The following is a 24,941-nucleotide window of genomic DNA, read 5'->3' as shown; positions in this document are numbered from 1 at the left end:
ATGCCTTACGGCTTGAGCTGCCACTACTCTGCTAAACAAAGATGTGGAAACAAGGTGAAAATTTCACTAAGCTTGCCAAAGGCTGGGATGTGACAACCCTCCCTTCACACCTCATCCTTAGATTATGACAGCCCTCCTATTATCATAGCATTCTTTTAAGTCCCTTCCACAATTCCCATAATAAGAGAACCCAAAACAAGAGGCACAGGGTGCCGGGAGCAGTGCCCTCCAACAAAATTAGAAAATAGGTTTTCTGTCTCTCAAAAGAGGGAGACAAGGCGGGAAGAGGGAGACGAGAAGGAGGTAAGGGGCGAGGTGGGACGAGGGGAGGGAGAGGGGGCGGGACAGACAATGCTGTTCTAAGGTGAGAAAGGCTGTAAGACTTCCGATTTAGACGGGTATTTGAAATGGCAAGCTTCTGGTCGCGATAGGGTGCGTGCGCGCTAACAAACCCGATGCGATGTGTTTCTATGCCTATGGCATGAGTTAAAATGGATTTTCTTTCACCATACCAAAATGTTCTCCCCCTAACCAAATGGCATGAGGCATCCCCAAAATTGGCCTTGTTTTCGTTGGACTCTTCACCCTTGCGATACGCCCCAAGCTCAGCTTCCTTTCTCACCTTTACTTATTTCTAACAGTGTGCCCATGGCTATGGCGGTCGCTTCCTCCTCCTCCCTCTCCTTCACCTTCCCTTCTTCCTCCCCTCCTCCTCCTCCTCTTCTTCCTCCTCCTCCCTCTCGCCTTACCTTCCCTCCCCTCCCCTCCAAACCTGCCTTCTTAGTTGCTGCTTCTTCTTCTTCCTCCTCCTCCTTTGCTCCCCCCCTCCGCGCCATCTCTTTGGAAACCGCCCAGCCCCAAATGGCCGTCGAAGGCGTCAATATTGCTGAGGATGTCACCCAGGTCCGCTCCTCCCTTTTCTGCCCTCCACTCTTTTCGTTTCGTCTCCCAGGAGCCTGTTCCCTCAAAGGCCCCCCAATGGATGAACTGGGTTTTTCTGCTTTAAAGGCCTCTTAGTGATCTAATTTGTCTAGATTCTGTCACTCGAATATGTTGTCTGCGTTGTCAGAGCTTCTTAAATTACATTTAAGAATTGTATATAGGCTTGTAGTGCGCTTGTAAAAAGTATTGCCTTTAAAAATAGGTGTATAGCAACTGTGAGCTTGTGTAAACACTTTACTGTATGTACGTACTGATGATGAAATTGCTATCACCGCACGCTCTTACATGACTAGTTTCGGTCTGCCCCTTACACTCAATTACAAGAACTATTGTTTCTTAGTGATCTCCGTCCTGCAGAAAAGAGGTGGGTGCCTTGTGCAATTATGAACATTGGGTCTTACAGTCATTGATTGGGATGTTGTTGTGCAGCTTATAGGTAAGACTCCTATGGTATACCTGAATAAAGTGACCGAGGGGAGCGTGGGCCATATTGCGGCCAAGCTGGAAACCATGGAACCTTGTTGTAGCGTAAAAGACAGGTATGAACATCGTTTCTTTCCAAGCAGCTCTTAATCTTTCCTGGGTCATAACGTAGAATTCTCGTTATATGCTACCACTGTCTCAGCCTGTCTGATTTTTTGTGGGAACCGTCGACTCATTTGTGATCCATTGTCAATGGCAGAATTATCTTACGCCTTACTAACTTGCAGAATTGGTTTGAGTATGATCGAAGATGCTGAAGCGAAGGGAGCTATTACGCCTGGAAAGGTGATTTCTTGACAATGCACTAGAGGCTAAGATATGGACACATCGTTTTTGTGTACTTCGTTAATGATGTCAAGACCGTCTCTTCCAGCCTTTGAGATCATTTGATTGACCTCAAAGGCATTGGTAGTCGGCATCATCAACTGTTTAAACAGATGGCTCTTGACTGGTCTTCATATTATTAACTACTTGTACATGGCCTGTTTTTGACGATTACCCTTGTTTTCTTTTTTGCAGAGTGTTCTTGTTGAGCCTACTAGTGGGAACACTGGTATAGGTCTGGCGTTTATTGCTGCATCCAAAGGTTACAAGTTGATTCTCACAATGCCTGCATCTATGAGTCTGGAGCGGAGGGTGTTGTTACGAGCCTTCGGAGCAGAGCTTGTGGTAACAGATCCAGCCAGAGGCATGAAGGGAGCTGTTCAAAAAGCAGAAGAGATATTGGCTAAAACTCCCAATTCTTACATGCTACAACAGTTTGAAAACCCTGCAAATCCAAAGGTGAGCATGTTTCTGCCATGTGGTTGCTTCTTCATTTAACCTACTGCTCACACTAGAAAGTTTGGTTGGCTTACAATTGAATTTCCTATGCTTTCGTAGGTGCATTTTGAAACGACTGGGCCAGAGATCTGGGAAGATTCAGCTGGTAAGGTGGACATTCTGGTCTCTGGTATTGGTACTGGTGGAACAGTTACGGGTGTTGGTCGGTTTTTGAAGAGCAAAAATCCCAATATTAAGGTGCCTATTTTATATGGACACGTGCTGGACATCCCTATGCAAAATTATCGCTGGGAGTTCTTTTTCTGTGGATCATTATACAGGCTGATGAAAAAATATGTGATGTCTTACTCTCACCATCGTATGTGTACGCAGATCTGTGGTGTAGAGCCATTGGAAAGCAGCGTGCTGTCTGGAGGGAAGCCAGGTGAAGCTCCTTGCCAACTGAAAATTAGGCATTTGTAGTTGTTGCCTGTAAGGGCTATTTGAAAAGTCTTTATATTCTACTGAGGGAAGACATCTTGAATTCTTATGCAGGTCCTCACAAAATTCAGGGCATCGGTGCTGGCTTTATTCCTGGCATTTTGGATGTGGACATCTTGGACGAGGTTTTACAAGTTAGTAAGACTTCCCATTGTAGCTGCACTGACGCTGAACTGCTCCTTTTAATCTGGCAGGATGTTATTGATTTTTTTTGGGGGGTTTTTTGAGGGGTATTACAAACCTCCTCTGAGCAGTTTCCCTGTGCAAATTATTACCCTGATTCTGTGGTTCATACAGACTGTCCTATCTGTATCTGAGCATTTCCCATGCCTTACTCTGGGAAGAAGGGATTATTATTGGACAAGCATTATAAAGCTTATGATGCTTGACGCAAAGAGCATCATCTGCTCACAGTACCTCCAGGTGTATCTTTGCTTGAATTGATAGCCATAGATGTGGACCACCATGGTGTAGAAGAGGAGGATAGGGCGGACGTAGGATAAGGGGATAGAATAGCAGGGGAGAGAGAGAGAGAGAGAGAGAGAGAGAGAGAGAGAGATTTGGGGAGGGGGGGTTGAGGTAAAGAGAGAGATTGATGTAGGGATCGTATAGAGGTGAAGGAAGCACAAGTGAGCTTTTAGATTAGATAGGAGATGCCAAAACATGCCTACACTGATAAGAGTGGCCCATTATACCCTCTTATAGCTTGATGACATATGCAAGGGAAGAACCAGTTGCGTACTATTAGCCGGAAAAGAAATCAAGACAAGAGGCCAGAGGATAGGTATGGCGACGCTCGAGGGCCATAGAGGAATAGGGAACGTGAGGGGAGGAGTGTTAACATGGGTGGGAAAAAGGGATTAAGAGGGGAGGAAAAGAAGAGGGAGACTATGGCACAAGGGGAAAGGGAGAGGGGAAGGAGGAGTATGTACATGGGTGGAGGAGGAATGTAGAGATGGAGACATCAAGGGAAGAGGGTCATGCTTTATTTGAAAGGAAGGGAAGGGGGAAATCAAAGTACTAGCTAGGTGGCTTTACGAGAATGAGCGTGTCTCATCAAGGAATAGCCCCCTCCTTTTATAGCCAAGAGAGAGGGTCTCTCCCAATAAATGCATCCTCCCATATGCATGGTGTGTGTGGAAGAGACTCCCATGTGGGCTAGGCGGTTACGCACTCTCAATTGTGTGTGATAACGCTTGGTGACATTTTTTCACATATATTAACTCCCATATCCCAAGTCTATGATACTTCCTTGGTCTCTTCCCAGTTTTATAATACGTTCAAACATCTAGAAGGACAAGTGGAGGGTTGGCACAAGGAATCTTGCCACCTCATCCTACTTTCCCCATTATTTAACTTGCACTCTTGGATCTTCTATACCTCCCCCACATGGGCCTATCCTATATGGAGGGAATAACCTAATATAATATCCATCTCCATCCATTTTATATTACTTCTCCCATGGACTTTGGGCCATATCTCACTAAATGCAGGCATGGGACCGCCTAGGTGGAGGGGTGGCACATGGAGGAACCATGTCATCTTACATTTTATAATATTACTACCATGGATTATGTACATCACACCTTATGGGTCCTCTTACGTTGAAGGGTGGCACATGGTCATGCCCTGCCACCTCAACCCTGGGCCCTATACACTCCATATTTTATTATACTATTGCCATCTCAACCCTGGGCCCTATATACTCCCCCACATGGGCCTATCCTATATGGAGGGAATAACCTAATATAATATCCATCTCCATCTATTTTATATTACTTCTCCCATGGACTTTGGGCCATATCTCACTAAATGCAGGCATGGGACCGCCTAGGTGGAGGGGTGGCACATGGAGGAACCATGTCATCTTACATTTTATAATATTACTACCATGGATTATGTACATCACACCTTATGGGTCCTCTTACGTTGAAGGGTGGCACATGGTCATGCCCTGCCACCTCAACCCTGGGCCCTATACACTCCATATTTTATTATACTATTGCAACACATACAAATACACATACATGTTAATGCATTTTTTCTTAGACAAATTTATCGATAACAGTTCCCCTCCAAGGAAGGGAATGCACAACATTTCCATGCCTGGGACCATCACGCGCAAAGAAGGGCTTGAGATAACGCTTGTTGATCACCTTCCTGCCATATGGCTCATGCAGCACTTGAACTTGTACAGATCCATTGTTACGTTCCTTGATGACTTTGTATGGACCGGTCCACAGTGTCAGAAACTTCTTATCCATTTGGTGGTCCAATCTGTTATAAAAGCATAGCACAACATCCCCCTCAGCAAAGTGTCTTTTCCATCCCTTGCGAATCTTAGCATCAAAGCGGGCCTTTTGTCGATTCTTTTGAATCTCTGTTTGATGTAGGGCAAGGCGTCGGGTTTCATATAGGTTCTCAAGTTGCATCAATCGGGCCTCTACATGTTCATCTTCTGTCATCCTTTGTTCTTGTGCCAATCTCAAAGTTGGAATCTCTATCTTTAGTAGTAAGACGGCCTCAGTACCGTACACCAACTCAAAAGAAGTGTGACCTGTAGACGTTTTATGAGTGATGTTGTAAGCCCACACGGCTTCAGTGACCTGATGATCTCACTGGCTCCTGTTCCCTGTGGTCATTTTTTCCATGGTTTTATAAAGGAGGCCATTGGTCCGCTCCGTTTGACCCATGGATGCTGGATAATAGATGCTAGAAGTGCGATGATAATACCCATGCGATCCATGAGCAATTCCACTGCTTCATTTAAGAATGGACTCCCATGGTCAGATACTATTTCCATGGGTGTCTTAAACCTTGTGCAGATACGTTCAAATATGAAATTTGAAACTGCCTTACGATTTGCAGCGGGGAGGGCGATAGCTTGCCCACTTAGTGACATACTGAGTGGCTATGAAAAGATACTTCTTTTTGCGGGCAGTCATGGGCAAGGGCCCAACAAAATCTATTCCCCACTTTTGAAATGGATGGATGAACATCACTGGGTGATGTTGCCCAGGACACAAATCCTTCCTACCAAAGAATTGGCATAGTTCACAGGTTTTGCAATACAAAGTGACATTCTTGAACAAGGTCGGTCAATAGTATCCAACATGTAAAATCTTCTTAGCTGTATAGTCACTGGCATAGTGGCCTCCACAAAATCCATCATGATAATTCTTTAATACCTTAGACACTTCATCTGCATCAATGGCCCGTCTTAGTACCCCATCCATGCCTTGACGGTACAAGGTCCCATCAAAGAGAGTGAAGTGCCTACTATCTCTTCGGATCTTCTTTCTCTCATAGCTAGTACTTCTCGAAGGAAAGGAGAAAGCAGTCAGAATCACCATACCATGGATCCCAACTTCTATGGCCGCTACAAGGGTTACATTGAGGCACTTCTCTAAATCAATCAAAGCATTCTTCAAGTTGGAACAACCGCCTTTTACATTTGAAGAAGGACATCCTTTTAACTACCTCCGAAGCAACAAGTAGCTCGATCACCGCACAATGAGTAGAATTGAAATCAAAGTCCTCCCAGCGTATCACTAGTTCTTCACCTTGAATCATCTACGGTGTATCATCCCACCCATCGTCTCCTTGAGCAATGCACTGTACAATTAGTTGTTGAAGATCGACATGAAGATTAAGAAAGAGATCTCGTCCATTGGTAGCCGTAAGGTGCGGAGGACCATGCACCAAATCCGTGAACTCGTCAAGAAGTGACATAAATATCCATCCTCCTCGTGTGGCGTGCGTCCGTGAAGTGAACTTGTAACTCTCCACGGTTAGAGAGTTACAGTTTTCGAGATTTCAATATATAAGCAAAAATCATTATATTTTCATCACTTCTTATCTGCTGGCCCAATGATAAGTCTTCCTTTTGTGAAGGGGGAGGTCTTGGGTTCCAATGCCACTCTTTAATAAAAAGAGAAAAGAGGACAGGAGAAGGAGAAGAGAAAGAAAAGGAGAAGAAGAAGAAGAGAAGAGGGGGGGTGCGGGATCTGTTACAGTTTTGCAAAAAAAAACTGTCTGCGACCAGAAGACGCAAGATCCTAGAAAATCGCCGCGATCTGTCCGCGATGCGTGCGAGTATACATAGTAGACGTGCGAATGCGTGCGTAGGAACTCAGAGGGAGCACGAATGTTACAGTTATGCAGATGCGACTGTTACGAGCAGAAGATTCGCCAGCCAGAATACACGTAGGAACTGTGAGCAGAAAAAATACAGACTGAAAGCGTAGAAGCAGGGAGGTTTTGCAGTCGTAGAAACAAGGAAGGCACACAGTTTGGAGGTGCAAAAGTAGAGAACTGCGTACGGAAGAGGCCGCAGAGCCGCACCCAGTCGTAGGAGTAACATATTTTACACCACTAGCCGTGGATATTTCGATCCCAGCAGCCACACCAATTCTATTAGCCGGAAAAGAAATCAAGACAAGAGGCTAGAGGATAGGTATGGCGACGCTCGAGGGCCATAGAGGAATAGGGAACGTGAGGGAAGGAGCATTAACATGGGTAGGAAAAAGGGATTAAGAGGGGAGGAAAAGAAGAGACTATGGCACAAGGGAAGAGAGAGGAGAAGGAGGAGTATGTACATGGGTGGAGGAGGAATATAAAGATGGAGACATCAAGGGAAGAGAGTCATGCTTTATTTGAAAGGAATGGAAGGGAGAAATCAAAGTACTAGCTAGGTGGCTTTACAAGAATGAGCATGTCTCATTAAGGAATAGCCCCCTCCTTTTATAGCGAAGAGAGAGGATCTCTCTCAATAAATGCATCCTCCCACATGCATGGTGTGTGTGGAAGAGTCTCCCATGTGAGCTAGGCGGTTACGCACTCTTAATTGTGTGCGATAACGCTTGGCCACATTTTTCCACATATATTAACTCCCATATCCCAAGTCTATGATACTTCTTTGGTCTCTTTCTAATTTTATAATACGTTCAAACATCTAGGAGGACAAGTGGAGGGTTGGCACAAGGAATCTTGCCACCTCATCCTACTTTTCTCATTATTTAACTTGCACTCTTGGATCTTCTATACCTCCTTCACATGGGCCTATCCTATATGGAGGAAATAACCCAATATAATGGATTGGGCCTATCCTATATGGAGGAAATAACCCAATATAATATCCATCTTCACCTATTTTATATTACTTCTCCCATGGACTTTGGGCCATATCTCACTAATGCAGGAATGGGACCGCCTATCTTCACCTATTTTATATTACTTCTCCCATGGACTTTGGGCCATATCTCACTAATGCAGGAATGGGACCGCCTAGGTGGAGGGGTGGCACATGGAGGAACCATGTCACCTTACATTTTATAATATTACTACCATGGATTATGTACATCACACCTTATGGGTCCTCTTACGTGGAAGGGTCGCACATGGTCATGCCCTGCCACCTCAAACCTGGGCCCTATGCACTCCATATTTTATTATACTATTGCCACATATAGAAATACACACACATATTAATGTATTTTTTCTTAGACAAATTTATCCATAACAGTACATACCAGCAGTTCCTCCCTTGGTTCCCGCTGACCTATATCGTGCTCCTCTACCAATGGGATACTCCCTATCTGAGGCTCGGTCACATGCAATGCATATAGGGTACTTGTTGGAATATGAATCCAAAGTGAGTAAAAAATGAGTGTACTGGGTGTTTTATAGTCTAGTGAGTCCTAGACATGCCATGTGTCATTTTGGGAGTTATGCCATATACACTATGGCTTTCTAGAGTCTAGTGTCACACTATATAGTATTGTACTTGTCTTGAGTCTTTTGATATCAGTCAACATCAAGCTATCTATTTTTGAGTATTTTGGGTATCATTGCCTAGCACTTGTTCTTTCACTTTCCTTTCTATTTTGCTTTTCATTATGCTTTCCACATTTCCATTCTGTTCATAGTTGCCAGACGTTTGGAAACGCCACGTTCGGAAACGTTTGGAAATTTTTTTAAATGTGTTTCGACCCGAAATTTTTCTCACAAAAAAATATATGCCTACTATATAAATATACATTCCTAGGACCTAAAATGCATGATTTCATGCACTAATGGCACCCAAAACACTGAGGAACATGGAGCAATAATTATGAACTGAAATTGTGAGCCCAGGAATTTGAAAAGCAACAATTATGAATTGGAAAGTAAGTTTGGTAACTGCCAACAATGTGTAACATCATACATGTAACAAGATACTACCCTAATTCCTACTTACAAGTTACATATACACATGATAATATAGAACTTAGAAGGTTCAAGGTGAAACTTGAAAACCTAAAAGCAATTTAGTAAAACATAATTCAAGTTTGAGTTTAAACAACTTACATAAAAGTTTGAAAACAAGTCAAACTTCAATTCCCGTAGCTCAAGGCTAAAGCCATGAGTCATGGGTCATGACTTATTAAAGTTTTAAGTTTGAAATACCAAGTTCAAGCATTGATAAAATGACCTCAATAGTTATAGAACTTCAGAGTTTCAACTTGCTACTCACTAGACTCTCGAGGCTACACTTAAGCTACATCTACATTGAACATTCTATGATCTAAATCTAAGTCTATGTAGTTGCTAGCACTAAGTGTGGATTCTATGTCTGCACTTCATGATGCCTCAGGTGTTTGTAGCAATGTCTTCAACAGCCTTCTCGTCATCCACCTCGTCCTCCGATGAAGCCTCGCTTTCGCTGGAACCATCCTCATCACTGCCATTAGGAGCTGCAGTCCCACTCGCTCCAACCCCTGACAAAATATGAAGAGGGGAGAGAAGAAGAGTGGAGATGAGGAGAGAGGGCACAGCTAGAGAGCACACCATAAATGACTAACTGTATACTAGATTTAGTTAAAAAATAGAATATATACAAACCCATTTAGGGTTAGGGTTAGGGGATCTAACTTTTTTCTTTATAGCACTCTATAAGGTTAGTGCTACGTACATGTGATTACATGATGGTGCTATGCACATGGGATCACATGCTGTTGAGCATGAACTCTCAACACCATCCCTCAAGATCAACATCATGAAGTAGGCCTTCCCTCAAGATGATGATTTTGGAAAATCGAAGAAGGACTGAGCATTACATTCCATCACACCTCTTTAATGGGAATGTCCTTCCTCTACGTTAAACCAAGAGCTAGTCGGTGTTTGTCGAATAGCTCTTTATCGAGTGGTTTGGTAAAGATGTCTGCAACATTCTCTTTGCTATCACAATGCTGCAGTGTGATGTCACCAAGTAAATCTCTTTCTCTGATGAAGCGCTCTCTGACATCAATGTGCTTTGTCTTGGAGTGATATACTGGATTCTTGGCCAATGCTTGAGCCGATTGATTATCACAGTATATTGTTGTTGGCTTTGACTCATCAAAGTAATCTGTTTCTGACAATAGTCTTCTGAGCCATATAGCCTCACATGTACATGTAGTGAGTGCTCTATATTCTGCTTCAGTTGAAGACAAAGAAACAATTGGCTGTTTGTTTGATAACCATGATATAGCACCTTGACCAAGGAAAAATGCATATCCCTGTGTTAATCTCCTGGTCTCATGATCTCCGGCATAGTCATTGTCACAGTATCCATGCAACCGTGGATGACTTCCTCTATATTCTATCCCAAACTGTCTTGTACCTCTGATGTATCTCAAGACTCTTTTGGCTGCATTCTAGTGAGACTGTTTTGGATTTGCCATAAATTGTGCTAGTGAGCTTATTACATAACAAATATCTGGCTGAGTGATAGTCAGATATATAAGAGATCCGATGAGCTGCCTGTAGTATCTGTCATTGACTGTAGGTGCACGATGCAGTGAGATAGCCGAATAGGCTTTACAATGATGGCATGTGTGTGTGAAATCAAGTGCTATCTGCCCACTGAAAGAATCAGCAATGCCTCTGTACTCTCTGAAGTCTGCTCACTGAACTGATGAACGTAAGGTTTCAGGTAATGTAATGATGTGAAATCGTATGTGAGTGTATGGATTGACTCCGAGTAGGTACTAGTCGGGAATTTCGAGCATGGCTTAGATTGGCAACTTGGAGAAAGTCAAAGCATCCCCTCTATGGCGATCTAGTCTACTCTGATCTAGATCTATACCAACCGTCGATCGATGAAAGAACATGAAATAATTCATTTTCTTTTGTTCTTTTTAAGTGTTGGGTCAGATGCGTCGATATAGAGGCGAATATGCGTGAAGGAAGTGGTTTTGTCGACGAGGCTCAAATGTGAGTATAACTTGTGCCGAAATGTGCACGTGATGTGACGAGCGCGTAGAGCACAAAAAAATGAGCGACTTTCCTTTCTGGAGCGCCCTCAAATTCTTCATGGATTAAGAGATACGACTTGATCTAGGTGGAGGGGTAAAAGGAGTGCAAATGGTGCTCAATGATGATGTGTCACTGTGGGTCACATGCAATGATGATGTGGTACTGTGCCTAGCAAGAGGTGTGCCAGTGGAGCCCTGTGCTGAGGTGGCAGGAGTGGTCACATGCAGTGACTGTGAAGAGGTAACTGTGCATGCAAGGGTCAGTGCTGATTGGATAGCTGAGGTGGCACAATTGAGGTGGTCAATAGATGACGTGGCAATGCTGACGTGACACTGATGATGTGGCAAGTGACGTGGCTATGCTGACGTGTAGTTGATGTGGCAGTAATGACGTGGTAGTCGGTGATGATGTGGTAGATAAGGTGATGTGGCAAGCTGACGTGGCAGTGGTGAGGTGTCCTTGATGACATGGCAGTGGTGACGTGGCATTGATGACGTGGTTGATGAGCTAGCAGGGTGACGTGGCTTGCTTATGTGGCTGTGATGATGTGGCACTGTGAGCCTATGTGGCAGATAAGGTGACGTGGAAGATAAGCTGACGTGGCAATCGCGAGAGACTGTTGACGTGGCAGATAAGGAGATAAGGCCACGTGTCACAAGCAGAGATAACGAAATCTGTGGAGATTCCGTCAGAATCACGTAGATTTCGTCGTACTCCGAGATGCTGGAGGCGATCCTCTTGGCAAGATCTCTTTCGAAGCTCGTGAAGTCTTCGTTAGGCTGCTCGTTGATGGCGTCGAGGGAGCTGTGAAGATCTCCTACACATTGGAGTAGTCGAGGCTATTTGCAGACGCTATAGATGCCCGTTGGCTCGTGAATCATCACTGTAGATGCCCGTCGAGCTATTGAGTCGCTATTGGTGGTTGGAGAGATTCGTGGGCAAGGTCGTTGGAGTGTGGAGCAGCAAGGTTGGTTGGTAGAAGGCGGATTACTATCATAGGAGCAGCGCTTTGACTAGGAGCTTGGGTTGGCGAGAGATGGAGACAGCCGTGAGGTTTGTAGAGCTTTGGACAGTTGAGCGGGTAGGAGCTCTTGGGGGAGCTTGGCGAGCTACAGAGGAGCTCAGAAGGGTGTGCGTGCTATTTGCTGGAGCAAGCCCGTTGGCTCTGCTTGAAGGCCTTGGAGGTCGCGCATTCGGTGTTGGCAGGCGCTGGAGTCTTGGCACGACTGTGGTGCTGGTTGGCCGTAGAAGGGCTAGGCTGGAGTCCGTTGATGGAGCTGCACTTGTAGCAGGAGCCTTTGCAGCAAGGTGTCCGTCGCTCAAGCCTCTACAGAGGAGTTCGTTGGGATGGCACGATGGGCAGAACTCGTTGGTGGCCCTGGTCGCTTGCTAGTTGTGAAGCTTTGTCTGCGCTGTGTAGAGTTGTTTAGGCTACCTTGTTGCGTATGCGCTTGTTGATTGCTGAGGCACTTCTGCTGCCTTTTCCTTGGCTGTAGATTCGCTTGGGCTGTCGATTCTCCCCTGCTGCAGTAGGTAGCTATAGGCTTGGCCCTGCTGTTGCATACAGGATTGCCTTGGTTCCTTTGAAGATGGTCGGTTGCGAGCTTGTAGATGGCCAAGTCTCATAGAGAGCAATGGGCCTTTGCTTGAAGTTGACAGGCTGCTCGGTTCATAGAGGTCGATGGAGGAGTGCAGTCCCAAGACAAACTCTGAAGGTTGCTGGAAGGTCGATGCTGCTGTGGAGAAATCACTCTCCCAAGAACAAAGGAGACAATGAATCTCTCCCACAATCACTTCTGTCTTTCTCTCAGAATGAGACTAAAACCTTTCTTTCTCACCCTATCTCTTTCACACAGTAATAGCTCTTGAAGCTCTCAATGAACACTCAAAGGTCTCTTTCTCACGGAATAAGGAACACTCAAGCTAACAATGAACTGAACGGAAATTCTTTAATGAACGGAATTTCATAAAGGAATGAACGGAAATCTTTCATCAACGGAATGAAAGAACTCTCAATCGCTCTTGATCTCTCAATCTCTCAATCACTCTCACAAGAAGGATGGCGCCTAAGCAGAAGGCAGAACCAGCTCTGATACCATGACAAAATATGAAGAGGGGAGAGGAGAAGAGTGGAGATGAGGAGAGAGGACACAACTAGAGAGCACACCACAAATGACTAACTATACATTAGATTTAGTTGAAAAATAGAATATATACAAACCCATTTAGGGTTAGGGTTAGGAGATTTCCTTTACAGCACTCTATAAGGTTAGTGCTATGCACATGTGATCACATGATGGTGCTATGCACACGTGATCACATGATGTTGAGCGTGAACTCTCAACAACCCCACCTTCTGAAGTTGCAGCCCCAGGCTGTACCATGCTGCGTGCTCTTGTGTGTGGACATGCTGCAATATCTCCTCGTACTGGGCATAGATGTCCAGCTCCTCTTGTGGAATATCATGTATAGTGGGGGCCTTGTCTATGTCCACCGTATCACAAATGCAAGCTTCTGGAGGTGATTTTTGATGCAAAGTTAACTCAAGACTGATTACTCATGAGTCATTGCTGAAAATACAAAATTAAGAATATAACTAATTGCATGCAGCATACTACATACCTGCATTGGCTCTTTCAAGCCTTTAAACTTGCTCAAGAGACGCAAGTTGCTATTAGCAAAAACTAGCCTTTCCAATTGAGCCGAGGAAAGGCGGTTTCTCTTTTTGGTGTGAAACAATGCCCACGTACTCCAATTTCTCTCACAAGCTGCAGCAGTACCACAAATTTCGTTTTTACATCATTGCAATCCGAGTTTTCCGTGAAAAGTTACAGCCCTTGCAAGAAGTGACGAAATTTGTTTCCGCGCGAATTTTGTTCTAGAGCTCAATGATTTGACAACCCAAGCATGATGCAACCAGCTCAACATGGAGCTGTCCATCCTCTTCATCGTTGACCTCTGCTCCAGCCCGCCATTTGCTCCTTCTGTCCGGCATTCTCTTGGAGTTGCTGCCCGCATTCTGCCCGTCATTCTCTTGGAGCAGTCCATGCTGCCTCTATCTTCTTTGCCTGTCACTTGATGTGAGCTCTTGACATTACATTGCGGTGACTCCTTCACGTGACTACTCCAAACTTTGGTGAAGACTTCCCGAGCTAAATGTGAGTTCTTTGATACTGCTCCGACACACTTCACTACAGTGATCTCTCTGATTAGTGTATTACATCGAGCTTGGTGTAGACCACTCTACATCAACAAGTGACTTCTTCAACATTGCTTATTCGATCGGTGCCTGAGGTACTTCGCATTGATTGACTTTCCAATTGGTCGTGGTACTTGAGGCTTCTACTTCGACAGTGGTGACTCTCCTTCTTGCATTTTGAGAGTCATCATGTAATTGCTCCATGTAGCTACCCATGGCCTTCACCGACACATATTTTGGGGCATTCCTGCCTAGCGCTTCATTGACATTGTCATCGATTCGTAGGGATGTGCACACATGTGCATTAGCTACTTAGAGGACATCTCTTTCACAAAGAGATATTTTTATTTATTACTATACGCTTGATGTATTTTGGGGTCCTTTGCCCTGGGTAGTCCCCCTAAAATGATATGTATTTGAGTGTTTGGTTTTCATTGAGTCTAAAGGTCCTCTGCCTTGGATAGTCCTCCTAAAAAGATGTATTGGTTTTCCAAATTTTTTTGGTGTGTGGCTTCCTAACATGTCCTGTTATGAAGCCAAGGGGGGATGTACTGTGGGAGCCATAAATAGGTCTATTTGTTTATCAGGCCTGGCTTGAGAGTTCTAGGATGTTAGTACATTGGTCTCCTAGACCTGTGAGTTGGTCATGCATCCATGCATGATGAGCCTCTGAGCCATGTTAGATGAGATTTCTATGTTATGCTCACTAGCCTCTGAGCCATGCTCACTTGCCTATGAGATTGTGTGGGAACCATGTCTAGTTCTAGACCGGCATGCACAGTTTTGATGACCGTCATTGTCATGTTCTGTTCTTGGTTACATTCCAACAGTCTCTCACCTTGCCTTCATGGGGGGGTGTTGGAATATGAAGACAAAGTGAGTAAAAAATGAGTGTACTAGGTGTCGAGGGGGTGCTTTATAGTCTAGTGAGTCCTAGACATGCCACGTGTCATATTGGGAGTTATCCCATATACACTATGGCTTTCTAGAGTCTAGTGTCACACTATATAGTATTGTACTTGTCTTGAGTCTTTTGATCAAATGAACATGAAGCTATCTACATGTGAGTATTTTGGTTATCATTGCGTAGCACTTGTTCTTTCATTTTCTTTTCCATTTTGCTTTTCATTATGCTTTCCACATTTCCATTCCGTTCCTAGCTAGCTACTAGATCTCTTCAGTACTCTCGTTCTTTGAGTTATTTGGCTAGTTGCTCTGGTGAGACAGGTTACATTTTTGGGCTGTTAGAACCTCCAACACCGCTCCATGGTTTTGCCTTTGTGTGCAGAGCGGAGAGTCACGGCATTCAGATTGACTCTATACTCCCCCAAAGATTCATCCAATCAGATTTCAGAACAATGTCAATGTCTAAGGCAAAGAAGCGTGAACCCTGAGTCATGTAGCTACTCCTCAAAAAGGAAATGTGGGACCATCTCCAGCTCCAGCCTTTGGAGTTTGCTTGGCATCATTGGCACCATTTGTCTCCTTGTGAGTTACTTGAAAAATTTCGAGAGCATCCACAAGCTGCTCTTCATATGAAACAGCTTGGCTGTCCCAACATTTCTCAATTTGCCTACTTCCTTGGGCTTGGGAGTCCACTTGTCATTACACTTGAAGCATAAGTTTGCTCTCCATGATTACTTTGGCTAAAACACCTTAGCAGGCTTGGCAACTGCTCTATTATTTGGGACTTGTGGGCCCTCACATCAGATGCTAGGGAATGGTGCAATTCTTGAATAAATCACAGCAACTTTCGCCTCATCAATATGCCAGCACAAAGACTGAAAGTTCCCAGAATTGTTGCGTATACTCTTGGACTGTACTAGTCTGGGACAATACATAAATATCAGCGAAGCTTTACTCCAAGTGGCGACCATCAAGCACTGTGATTGTATGGTAGGTCTATGCCACCAAGTGTGGCCGCAATCTTGTAAATGCATACCAGCAAAGATGATTTGCTTCTCTTCATCCTTGGCATAAAAGCTTCTAACTTCATGATCATGTTAAGACATGACATGCTAGCCATGCTTTAGACACAGGTGTACCAAGTGTCTTAAAAAAAATATACTTAGGACATGTCGTTTCTAAAATTACAAACATTAATTAACAAATATACAAAAGTATATAGATATGTAGATATATGTAGATTTGGTTACTAGATCCATAGCCAAAAGCTGCCACATAATAGTAATTCCATAGAATCTAAACATTTAACAAATGTCACATATCAAACTATCAATGTTAGAATCTAAGCAATTAGGGAGCGATACATTCCCAAGGCGGTCTAGGTTGGTATCCATACATCAGCATGGATGGACTGTTTCAAGTTGTTGAACGATTTGCAATATTGTAACCAAATTTAAGCAAAGGAAGATAATATTTTCAACCAACTTGCCTTCAAGAGACATAAGCTCTCAGCATGTTTCCAAAGTCTGATTGACCGGATGAACAAAACCCGTTCATTTGTTCATCTAAGTTTGAAAGATCGAGTTGAGTGTCTAATTTCTTGAACACAGCCCGCCAGAAATGTCGAGTAAACTTAGCATCTTTGTCACTGACAATTTCAGCCGGTAAGCCATATAGGCTAATTTACTTCTCAACAAAGAAATGAGCAAGTTGTGTGGATGTAAGAGTCTGTCTTGTGGGTATGAATCTAGCCAATTTGATGAGTCGGCCAACGATTACCCAAATTGCATCATTCCCATGAGAGGTTCGTGGTAAGCCTACCACAAAATCCATGGATGTGCTATTTATTCTGAGGTATTTCCAAATGATGCAACAATTCACCTTGTCTAAAGTGCTGAGTTTTATTGATTTGGCATTGTTGTTAAGTTTCTTCCTTTCTTCTTTATTTCTTGTTTTCTTTCTCTTTGTTTATTTGACGTATTTAAGTAAGCATTGGGTTTGCCCAAGAGACTCCACGGGTCTTTAGAAATCCAGTATAGCTGCTTATGCTTGGGCACTGATGACGACATAAGTGTTGCTTTGCTTGCTAAGTTTGTCTTCCTTCTATTTTTCATAAATTTTGTTACCTCTTTTTTCTTCTCTTTCGTTTTCTCTTGTATTTTCTTTGTAGGATTTTGGACTTAAGAACAACAAAAAATTCTAAATTTGTACGATTGGATATATTCTAGTCTTACAAAGGTATATGTTGTTAAGTTCTGAACATAAAGTTTGACATCAGCCTTAAGCTTAGGGAAAAAGGAAGGTTCTTTTGACTAGATCCAAAGTTCTTTGTACTCCTGAATGTTTAGCACTGGGACTATCGTGGTACTCAAACAAGATATGCGGAACACATTGTGCATAGTTGAACTGTTCGGAAGGCATAACTTCATTGAGACATCATTGATTCTTTGAATGATAGGGAATAGTCCGAAGCTCCTGAAAGACAGCTTAGGGCATCGCTTGCCCACCTATTTCAATCTTTGCTTGATAATGCGTAAATACACCCATTGATCCTCTTTGTATTGGACATCTCATTTGGACTTGTTAGCTTGGCGCGTGTACGATGCTTGAGCTTTGGTGATGTGGGTTTTCACAGACTCCATAATCTTTGCCATCGATTCGATGGTTTTGTTGGCTTCAAGAGATGGGGACACCATCCGGGTGAGGATTGATGTAAACTGCCGTCCAAATGCCGCTTCATAAGGTGTGCGACCAATACTCAAAGAATAGGTATCGTTCAAAATGGCCTGCATAAGCGGAAGAAACTGCTCCCATTTACCTGAGCATCATGACAATATGATTTTAAAATACCAAACGCCATATCGTTATGTTTTCTCGTCTCTCCATTCGATTGCGGATGGAAAGCGCTGGACATCTGTAGCTTAGTATCAAAATTATCGAACAAGGCTCGCTCAAAATTAGACGTAAATTTGGAGTCCCTATCGGATTTGATGGTCCTTGGCAACCCGCTAATGGGATACCAATGCTTAATGAACAAACGAGCTATATCTTCAGCGTTGGCCGTTTGTTTGTAGGAAATAAGCATACAATATTTACTAAAGCAACAAACAATAGTAAGACATTGAGTGTTACACGTATCTACGGAGACTGGAAGTGTTCCCACGAAGTCCATACCTATCTCCTAGAAAGGATCGTCCGGTGTTGGCAATGGCATAAGTAAGCCGATCGCCTTCTTGTGGAAAGCCTCAAATTTGATAATTTTGAACATAGACGGCCGTCTGTTTGTAGGGAATAAGCATACAATATTTACTAAAGCAACAAACAATAGTAAGACATTGAGTGTTACGCGTATCTACGGATGCTGGAAGTGGTCCCACGAAGTCCATACCTCTCTCCTAGAAAGGACCGTCGAGTATTGGCAATAGCATAAGTAAGCCAACCGCCTTTTTGTGGAAAGCCTCATATCTGATAATTTTGAACATAGCCATATACGTCCTTGTTTATCTTTGGCCAATAGAAATAGCGCTCTAACTACTCCAAAGTACCATTAATATCTCGATGACCACCAATAAGGGCGTCATGGGCATCTTGAAGAAGTAACTGCCATTTGTCTTTGAGGACACATAATCTTTCTGTCGGGGACGTACTCGATCATTTTTCCAAACTGTTGGAATATTTGGCTCCACGGTTGCTACTGATCACTCCATTGTAAACTAGGCATTGTTTGAAGCCACTTAAGGGCTTGGTGATCTGTCTTGACCATGAAAGTCCGTCCGTTGAGAAAAGCCTTTCAATGTTTTAATGCATGGATGACACCGAGGAGCTCTCTCTATCATAAGTTGTAATATGCCACGGGTCTATCCTCTTGCTATTAAACTACCTCTATGGCGACATTGCCAGCGCCTATGATTACTAGAAATGGATCATCCCAGGTGGCTATCTTCATAATTGGTATTGTCGTGTGGCCAACCGTTGCAAGTCATTGAAGGCTTGCAAAGCTTTGCTTGTAACTTGAATTTTCTATCTGCGTGTCTTTGCCCCCTCTAATAAATCTGTAAGAGGGGTTGCGTGTGTTGAGAATCCATCCATGTGTGAGTTATGCTTGACACAATCCCACAAAGGACCGGATCTCTTGAGCCGTCATGGGGACAGCGCAACTTGTGATAGCTTGAATCTTCACTGGATCTGATTGAATCCCTTGAGCACTAATGATGTATCCCAGATACTGGATTTTCAGCAACCCAAACTCACTTTTCTTTGTGTTGAGGTATAGCTGGTTATCACGTAATAATTGTAGGGCACATCGCACATCCCTAATATGCTGCTCGGTTGTAGCGGAGAAGATAAGGATATTATCGAGAAAGATGAACATGCACTTCCCAATATAATATGCAAATACTCGAGGCATCATCGTGTTGAACGTGGGTGGTGCATTCTTCAGACCAAATGGTACGACGATGAACTCGTAATGAGCTCGCTTTGTCTGGAAAGCCATCTTTGGGATGTCAGCTTCAAACATCTGGACTTGGTGGTAGCCACTCTTGAGATCAATTTTGGAGAAAAATTTTGCGCCATTGAGTTTTTCCAAGATATACTCGATGCATAGAATGGGTGTATCAAATGGCGAAGATGACGGTCGAATAAACCTTGCGCGCAGTAATTGAGACAGCTGCTCCCCTCCATAGACTTGGAAGTTGATACGGAAACTTACTTGGAGGTGAGGAGTCCAGAAGCAAATCAATGCGATGGTCTTTTGAGGAGTCCAGAAGCAAATCAATGCGATGGTCTTTCGGTCTGTTTGGAGGTCGCTGGGGTGGCAGATCATCTCGGAGCATGATGTCTTTGAACTCCTGGAGTAGATCCACCATGGCTTGCTCCATCGGAGGAGCGGCTTGGACTGTAGTGATCTGGCACTGGACGTAAACAAGTGCACACATGGCACCCTTGTAGGTATCACGACTTGCTTGGATATGTGATATTAACGGAATCCCTGGTATGCTCCGATCATCGCGTATTACGGCGGGCTCATGTAAACCTTCCACAATAGTGAAGGTGTCCTGCCGCTAATCCGGCGTCGGTACATGCTTACGGAACCACTGAATCCCAAGGATCATATCGCATTGCATTAAAGGTATCAAAATGAAATCTCGTGTATGGCCTTTTGAACTAAAAACGTAAAGTGGATGGCCTTATGTGTGATGTGTGTGCGTAAGCCGAGTGTGAACCTGTCCACTGCAAGCTCGTAAGGCACCAAAGTACATCCCATTGTTTTAGCAAGATGAGGGGAGATGGCATGTTTTGAACTCCCCATGTCGAATAAGACAATGAACAGATGTCCATTAGCGGTGTCATATGCTCGAATGAGCGCCTTCTTTGGTCTGAGAGGTTGCCCTCCGTCTTACCTTGAAAGACCACCGTGGGAACGACATTCAAAGCATGGAAGATTGCATTCGTAGCTGAGGCCGGTGGCGGAGCTTGAAGAGCCAGTACATTGGCGAGGCACGAAGTAGGCGCTTTCGTAGCCTTTTTTCAAGCCACTTCGGACAATCCTTCTTGCCGTGCCCAGCGATGTGGTTGCAATGAAAGCAACGATGTTCTTGGGAGTACCGCTTTTGCTCATCGGGCTGTAGATAGCCTTTCGCAATGCGTGCTTTAGCCTAGTCATCTTTGGCTTGGACTCCTCCTTTTGACTAGAAGCCTGGGCGTCTTTCTTTTGGTACTGGTTGTCCTTACCTGCTGTGCTGTTTCACTGCTGTTGCGGCGCTTTGGAATCCTTCTAGACCTACTTGGGCCTTCCTCCGTTCAACATCATCTCTTGATTTTGGCCGAGAGTCAGCGCTCACTCGTAATCGGGCGGGTCAAAGTTCCGGATCGTAAAACGGATGTTTGTGTCCAATCCTCGAATGAATAGCTTCATCTTGTCGTTCTCAGACACGTCCAATTAGAGTGATGACCTCGTTGCTGTAAGTCAACACAGGCAAAACTATTTTGGGAGAGACGAGAAAACTCATCCTCCAGGTTAAGCATATACTATGGCGGTGGAAAACAAGCTTTGAGATTGGTAACAAACGTTGCCCAAACGAAATTCGTTGGTGGGTTCGTATGCTTACTAGCCTAATGTTGCCACTAGGTAACCGCCTCGCTGTCGGTAAGATGAGGGGCTGTTAGGTGGACTTTGTCTTGCTCATCCTGAATCCGTGCTAACGGAAAATGAGCTACGAATTGATGAATGAACTGAAGAATAGCTGAATGGTCACACGTACCATCATACTTAACAAAATTTGGGGTGGATCGGGTGAGTGGTGTTACCTTTGTCGATGACGAAGCTGTGGCGGTGACTGTTGCTGCACTCGAACTTGCCTGCATAGTGGCTTACATTTGTTTGTGTTGGAGGAGCATCGCCTCTCGGTCTAACTTTTGTTGCCTCTCTGCCTAGGTGAGCTCTACGCGTCGCAGTGCCTCCTCATTCCTGTGTTCCTCACGCATCACTAAGAACAATTTTTAAAAATTTGTGGTTCGCCCAATGTTGCCACTAGTTAAAAATTTGTGCCGGTAAGATGAGGGGCTGCTAGGTGGACTTTGTCTTGCTCATCTTGAATCCGTGCTAACGGAAAATGAGCTACGAATTGGTGAATGAACTGAAGAATAGCTGAATGGTCACACTTACCATCATACTTAACAAAATTTGGAGTGGATTGGGTGAGTGGTGTTACTTTTGTCGATGACTAAGCTGTGGCGGTGACTGTTGCTGCACTCGAACTTGCCTGCATAGTGGCTTACATTTGTTTGTGTTGGAGAAGCATCGCCTCTCGGTCTAACTTTTGTTGCCTCTCTGCCTAGGTGAGCTCTGCGTGTCGCAGTGCCTCCTCATTCCTACGTCCCTCACGCATCACTAAGAACAATTTTTAAAAAATTGTGGTTCCTCTTTCTTCCAACATATTTTTTGCTTCTTTTTCCTCTAGACGTCGTTTTGTTTGGTCTTACTATCTTCTACTTTCTTCTAGCTGAGATGAATGTTCTTTGAGTTGCTGTAGGAGGATCCGATTCTGCTCTAGAAGATTTGCCATCACTTCTTGAGCACTTGGTGGAAGCGTATCTTTTTGGTAGTCTTTCTCCTCTTCATAGTCTTCAAAGTTGACTTGTTTTCCTGACCCTTCCATGGCACTTGATTGTGTGTCCTTTTCGGATCTCTAGACAACCATACACTCGCGGTAGTCAAGTTGGATATAGACTAAAGCTCTGATACTAATGTAACTTGCAATGGTAATCTGATCGTGTAAGCGCAACAAGATTTTCTTTCAACTTTTAGCGAGGAATCAACGTTATGCACCATAGAGAGAGAAAGGGGATAAGGGTAGAGAGAGAATAGAGTCGACAACTGATTGGGTCCCTGTACCCAATGAGGGCCCCCTCCCCCAATTAGGGGAGAATTTGCTTTATACTTAGAGAATTGAGAAATACTAATAACACTCTTCGAGAGTGCATGGAAACGTGCTTCTGAAGAGTACACTGTGCGCAGACCCAAAGACTTGACACTAACTCAGCATAATTCCACATGTCCGTTTGGAAAAAGTTCACAAATCTTAAATCCTAAATAGGATCTGACCTCCGTTATTGTTCTCAAAATGGGCCACTCACATACCTTTCTCACTTTTTCATTATCAATATGGACAACATTTAGAGAAATGATCTCCGAGCTATGCGAGTTTTTGTTTCAAGGACTCACACTTACTTTCTTTAGCATAGAGCTGTTCTTTCCTAAGTATGGACAACACTATCCGTAGATGCCGTCCATGCTCAAAGAGAGTCTTGCTGTAGATAAAGATGTTAGTCTAAAAAGGCCACAACAAACATTCCTAGATATGGATGAAAGAAATCATTCATCATTTGTTGAAAGGTTGTGGGTGCACAGATGATAACACCAAGAACTTGTAATGATCGAATCGTGTACGAAACGTGGTCTTAAGGTGCGCTTTTCAAAAAAGGAGCTCAAATTATTATCAAACTACATATGAGGCTTTTCAACGAACCAAAAAACATCACATTCTCCCAATGGCATTACTTATTTTGTTTCCAAGGCTGAATAGAAATATTGATTATTGAAAACACATGAATTCAAGTCAATCTGACACACCATCTTAACCATTGGTCCTCGAAGATCTTCATGAAGAGCATTTTCCCCTAGATCTAATCCTCTCACTAAGCCTTTCTTTCCCCTTTATTATACATGGTGGGTTTTTGGTCGGCATTAAGAGTAGATTTTGCGCCCCAACTGCTAAAAATTTCAGTTGAAATTTGGAATTTAGAAACACAAAAATCTGAATTTTTATGATTAGATATCTACATTCTAGTCTTACGCATGCATATATATAGATTTTGCATGTGGTGATGGAGTAGTGTTCAGTTTGCTGACCTAAGGAGCAGAATTAGAGTGTCTACATTTTTAAAGCTCTTCAGTCAAATTTGCCCAAGGGGTAGAAGCATGTGAGTTTGCTCATTATTCATTCCTTAGGCTGAACATTTTCTCATTAATCACAGGATTCAACACTCCCGTGTGCCTAACTGTTTTTCAAAGAAAGGGCATACTGGGAGTGGATGTCGGTGGTAGTCTTATAATATTAGGTTTGAATTCCTGATTTCTTATTTATCCTTCATGGCTCAAAAAAGGACAATTCTTCCAGGGTGTTTTAGTGCCTCGTCTCCATGGCATGCTAGGATATTATTTTCTTGAAAGGGGTACAGAGAGAGCTTGAGCCAGGGTGCCTCGGTTGTTGCTACTGCTATGTAAGATTATGATCTTTTATATTCAAGATTACCAATTCTTTTGTTGCAGGTTTCAAGCAGTGAAGCAATAGAGATGGCAAAGGAGCTTGCTCTTCGAGAAGGCCTGTTGGTAAGTGGCATGCTAATATGTATGAAGTATTTTCATGCTTGGTTGTGTTTGCAACAGCATTGTTGTCCGTAATGTATGCTTCACCATACTCTATGCTCGTGTCCTCATGTTGCTTTTTTCGTTGATTGCTAGTAGTCAGCATTATTTTTTGTCAAGTGTAGGTGGGCATTTCATCGGGAGCAGCCACAGTTGCAGCTATTCGGGTTGCAAAGAGGCCAGAGAATGCGGGGAAGCTTATTGTGGTAATTCTTCAATGTGCCTTTTCGTCAAATATGCCCACTGCAACTGTGATGAGATGGTGATAACACTGTTGTTTCTCAGGTGGTTTTTCCTAGCTTTGGAGAGCGGTATCTGTCGACAGTCCTGTTTCAATCCATTCGGGAGGAGGCTGAGAAGATGCAACCGGAGCCTTGAGTGCAACCATTGAAGGAGAGTGGTCGTGTCTTTTTTGGCAGACCATGAGCATACCATAGACCTGCTGTCTGTGTATTAAATAATAATGTCTCTTGGAATCTTGGAGGAAATATTTTGAGTCGTACGTGGTCCACTTCTGCGTTATAGTTGTACATCATACCTCCAAGTAATATGAAGGCTGTTGATGTGAGCACATGAGAGGCCTTATTGAGTTGTGCTGTCACATAGTCAGACTCATAATAATGAGATCGAGCAAATTAGAGTGACAGCATTTTTGCATCAAATTCTAGATTGTTCTTTTGCCAGAAAGAAGGGCAGTGCTAATAAAATTCTTCTTTACTAATATTTTCTCATTCTGAGAGAGAGAGAGAGAGAGAGAGAGAGACCCCTGCATGCTAGATGATGCATGACATGGTAAGATCGCATTTGGACCCAGAGAACTGAATTTTTGGCAGATACGAAGCTAGTTTTCAAATTTTGGTTCTGCCACAGAAAAAAGAAACATATCTGTGAGCAGCTGTGAGATAGATTGTGTCACATGGAAGTCTTATTTTCTCCATCTTG

General features: G+C 43.6%; 1 protein-coding gene across 1 annotated transcript; it reads left to right on the top strand.

Moving 5' to 3' along the window:
- Positions 1–517: 517 nt before the first annotated feature.
- LOC147882437 (cysteine synthase-like) lies at positions 518–24,722 on the top strand. The gene is made up of 10 exons (XM_087400401.1): positions 518–903; positions 1,372–1,481; positions 1,653–1,710; positions 1,945–2,208; positions 2,308–2,445; positions 2,581–2,632; positions 2,743–2,822; positions 23,904–23,963; positions 24,125–24,205; positions 24,285–24,722. The coding sequence occupies exons 1-10, from the start codon at positions 541–543 to the stop codon at positions 24,375–24,377; spliced, it is 1,299 nt and encodes a 432-aa protein (XP_087256527.1). The 5' UTR covers positions 518–540; the 3' UTR covers positions 24,378–24,722.
- The last annotated feature ends 219 nt before the right edge of the window (positions 24,723–24,941 follow it).

This window comes from Dipteris shenzhenensis, chromosome 29, assembly GCF_047967505.1.
Source record: "Dipteris shenzhenensis isolate YYH24624 ecotype China chromosome 29, Dip_SZ_1.0, whole genome shotgun sequence".
Lineage (NCBI taxonomy): Eukaryota > Viridiplantae > Streptophyta > Polypodiopsida > Gleicheniales > Dipteridaceae > Dipteris > Dipteris shenzhenensis.
Note: the sequence above shows the minus strand (reverse complement) of the source record. Positions and strands in the feature narration are given on the sequence as shown.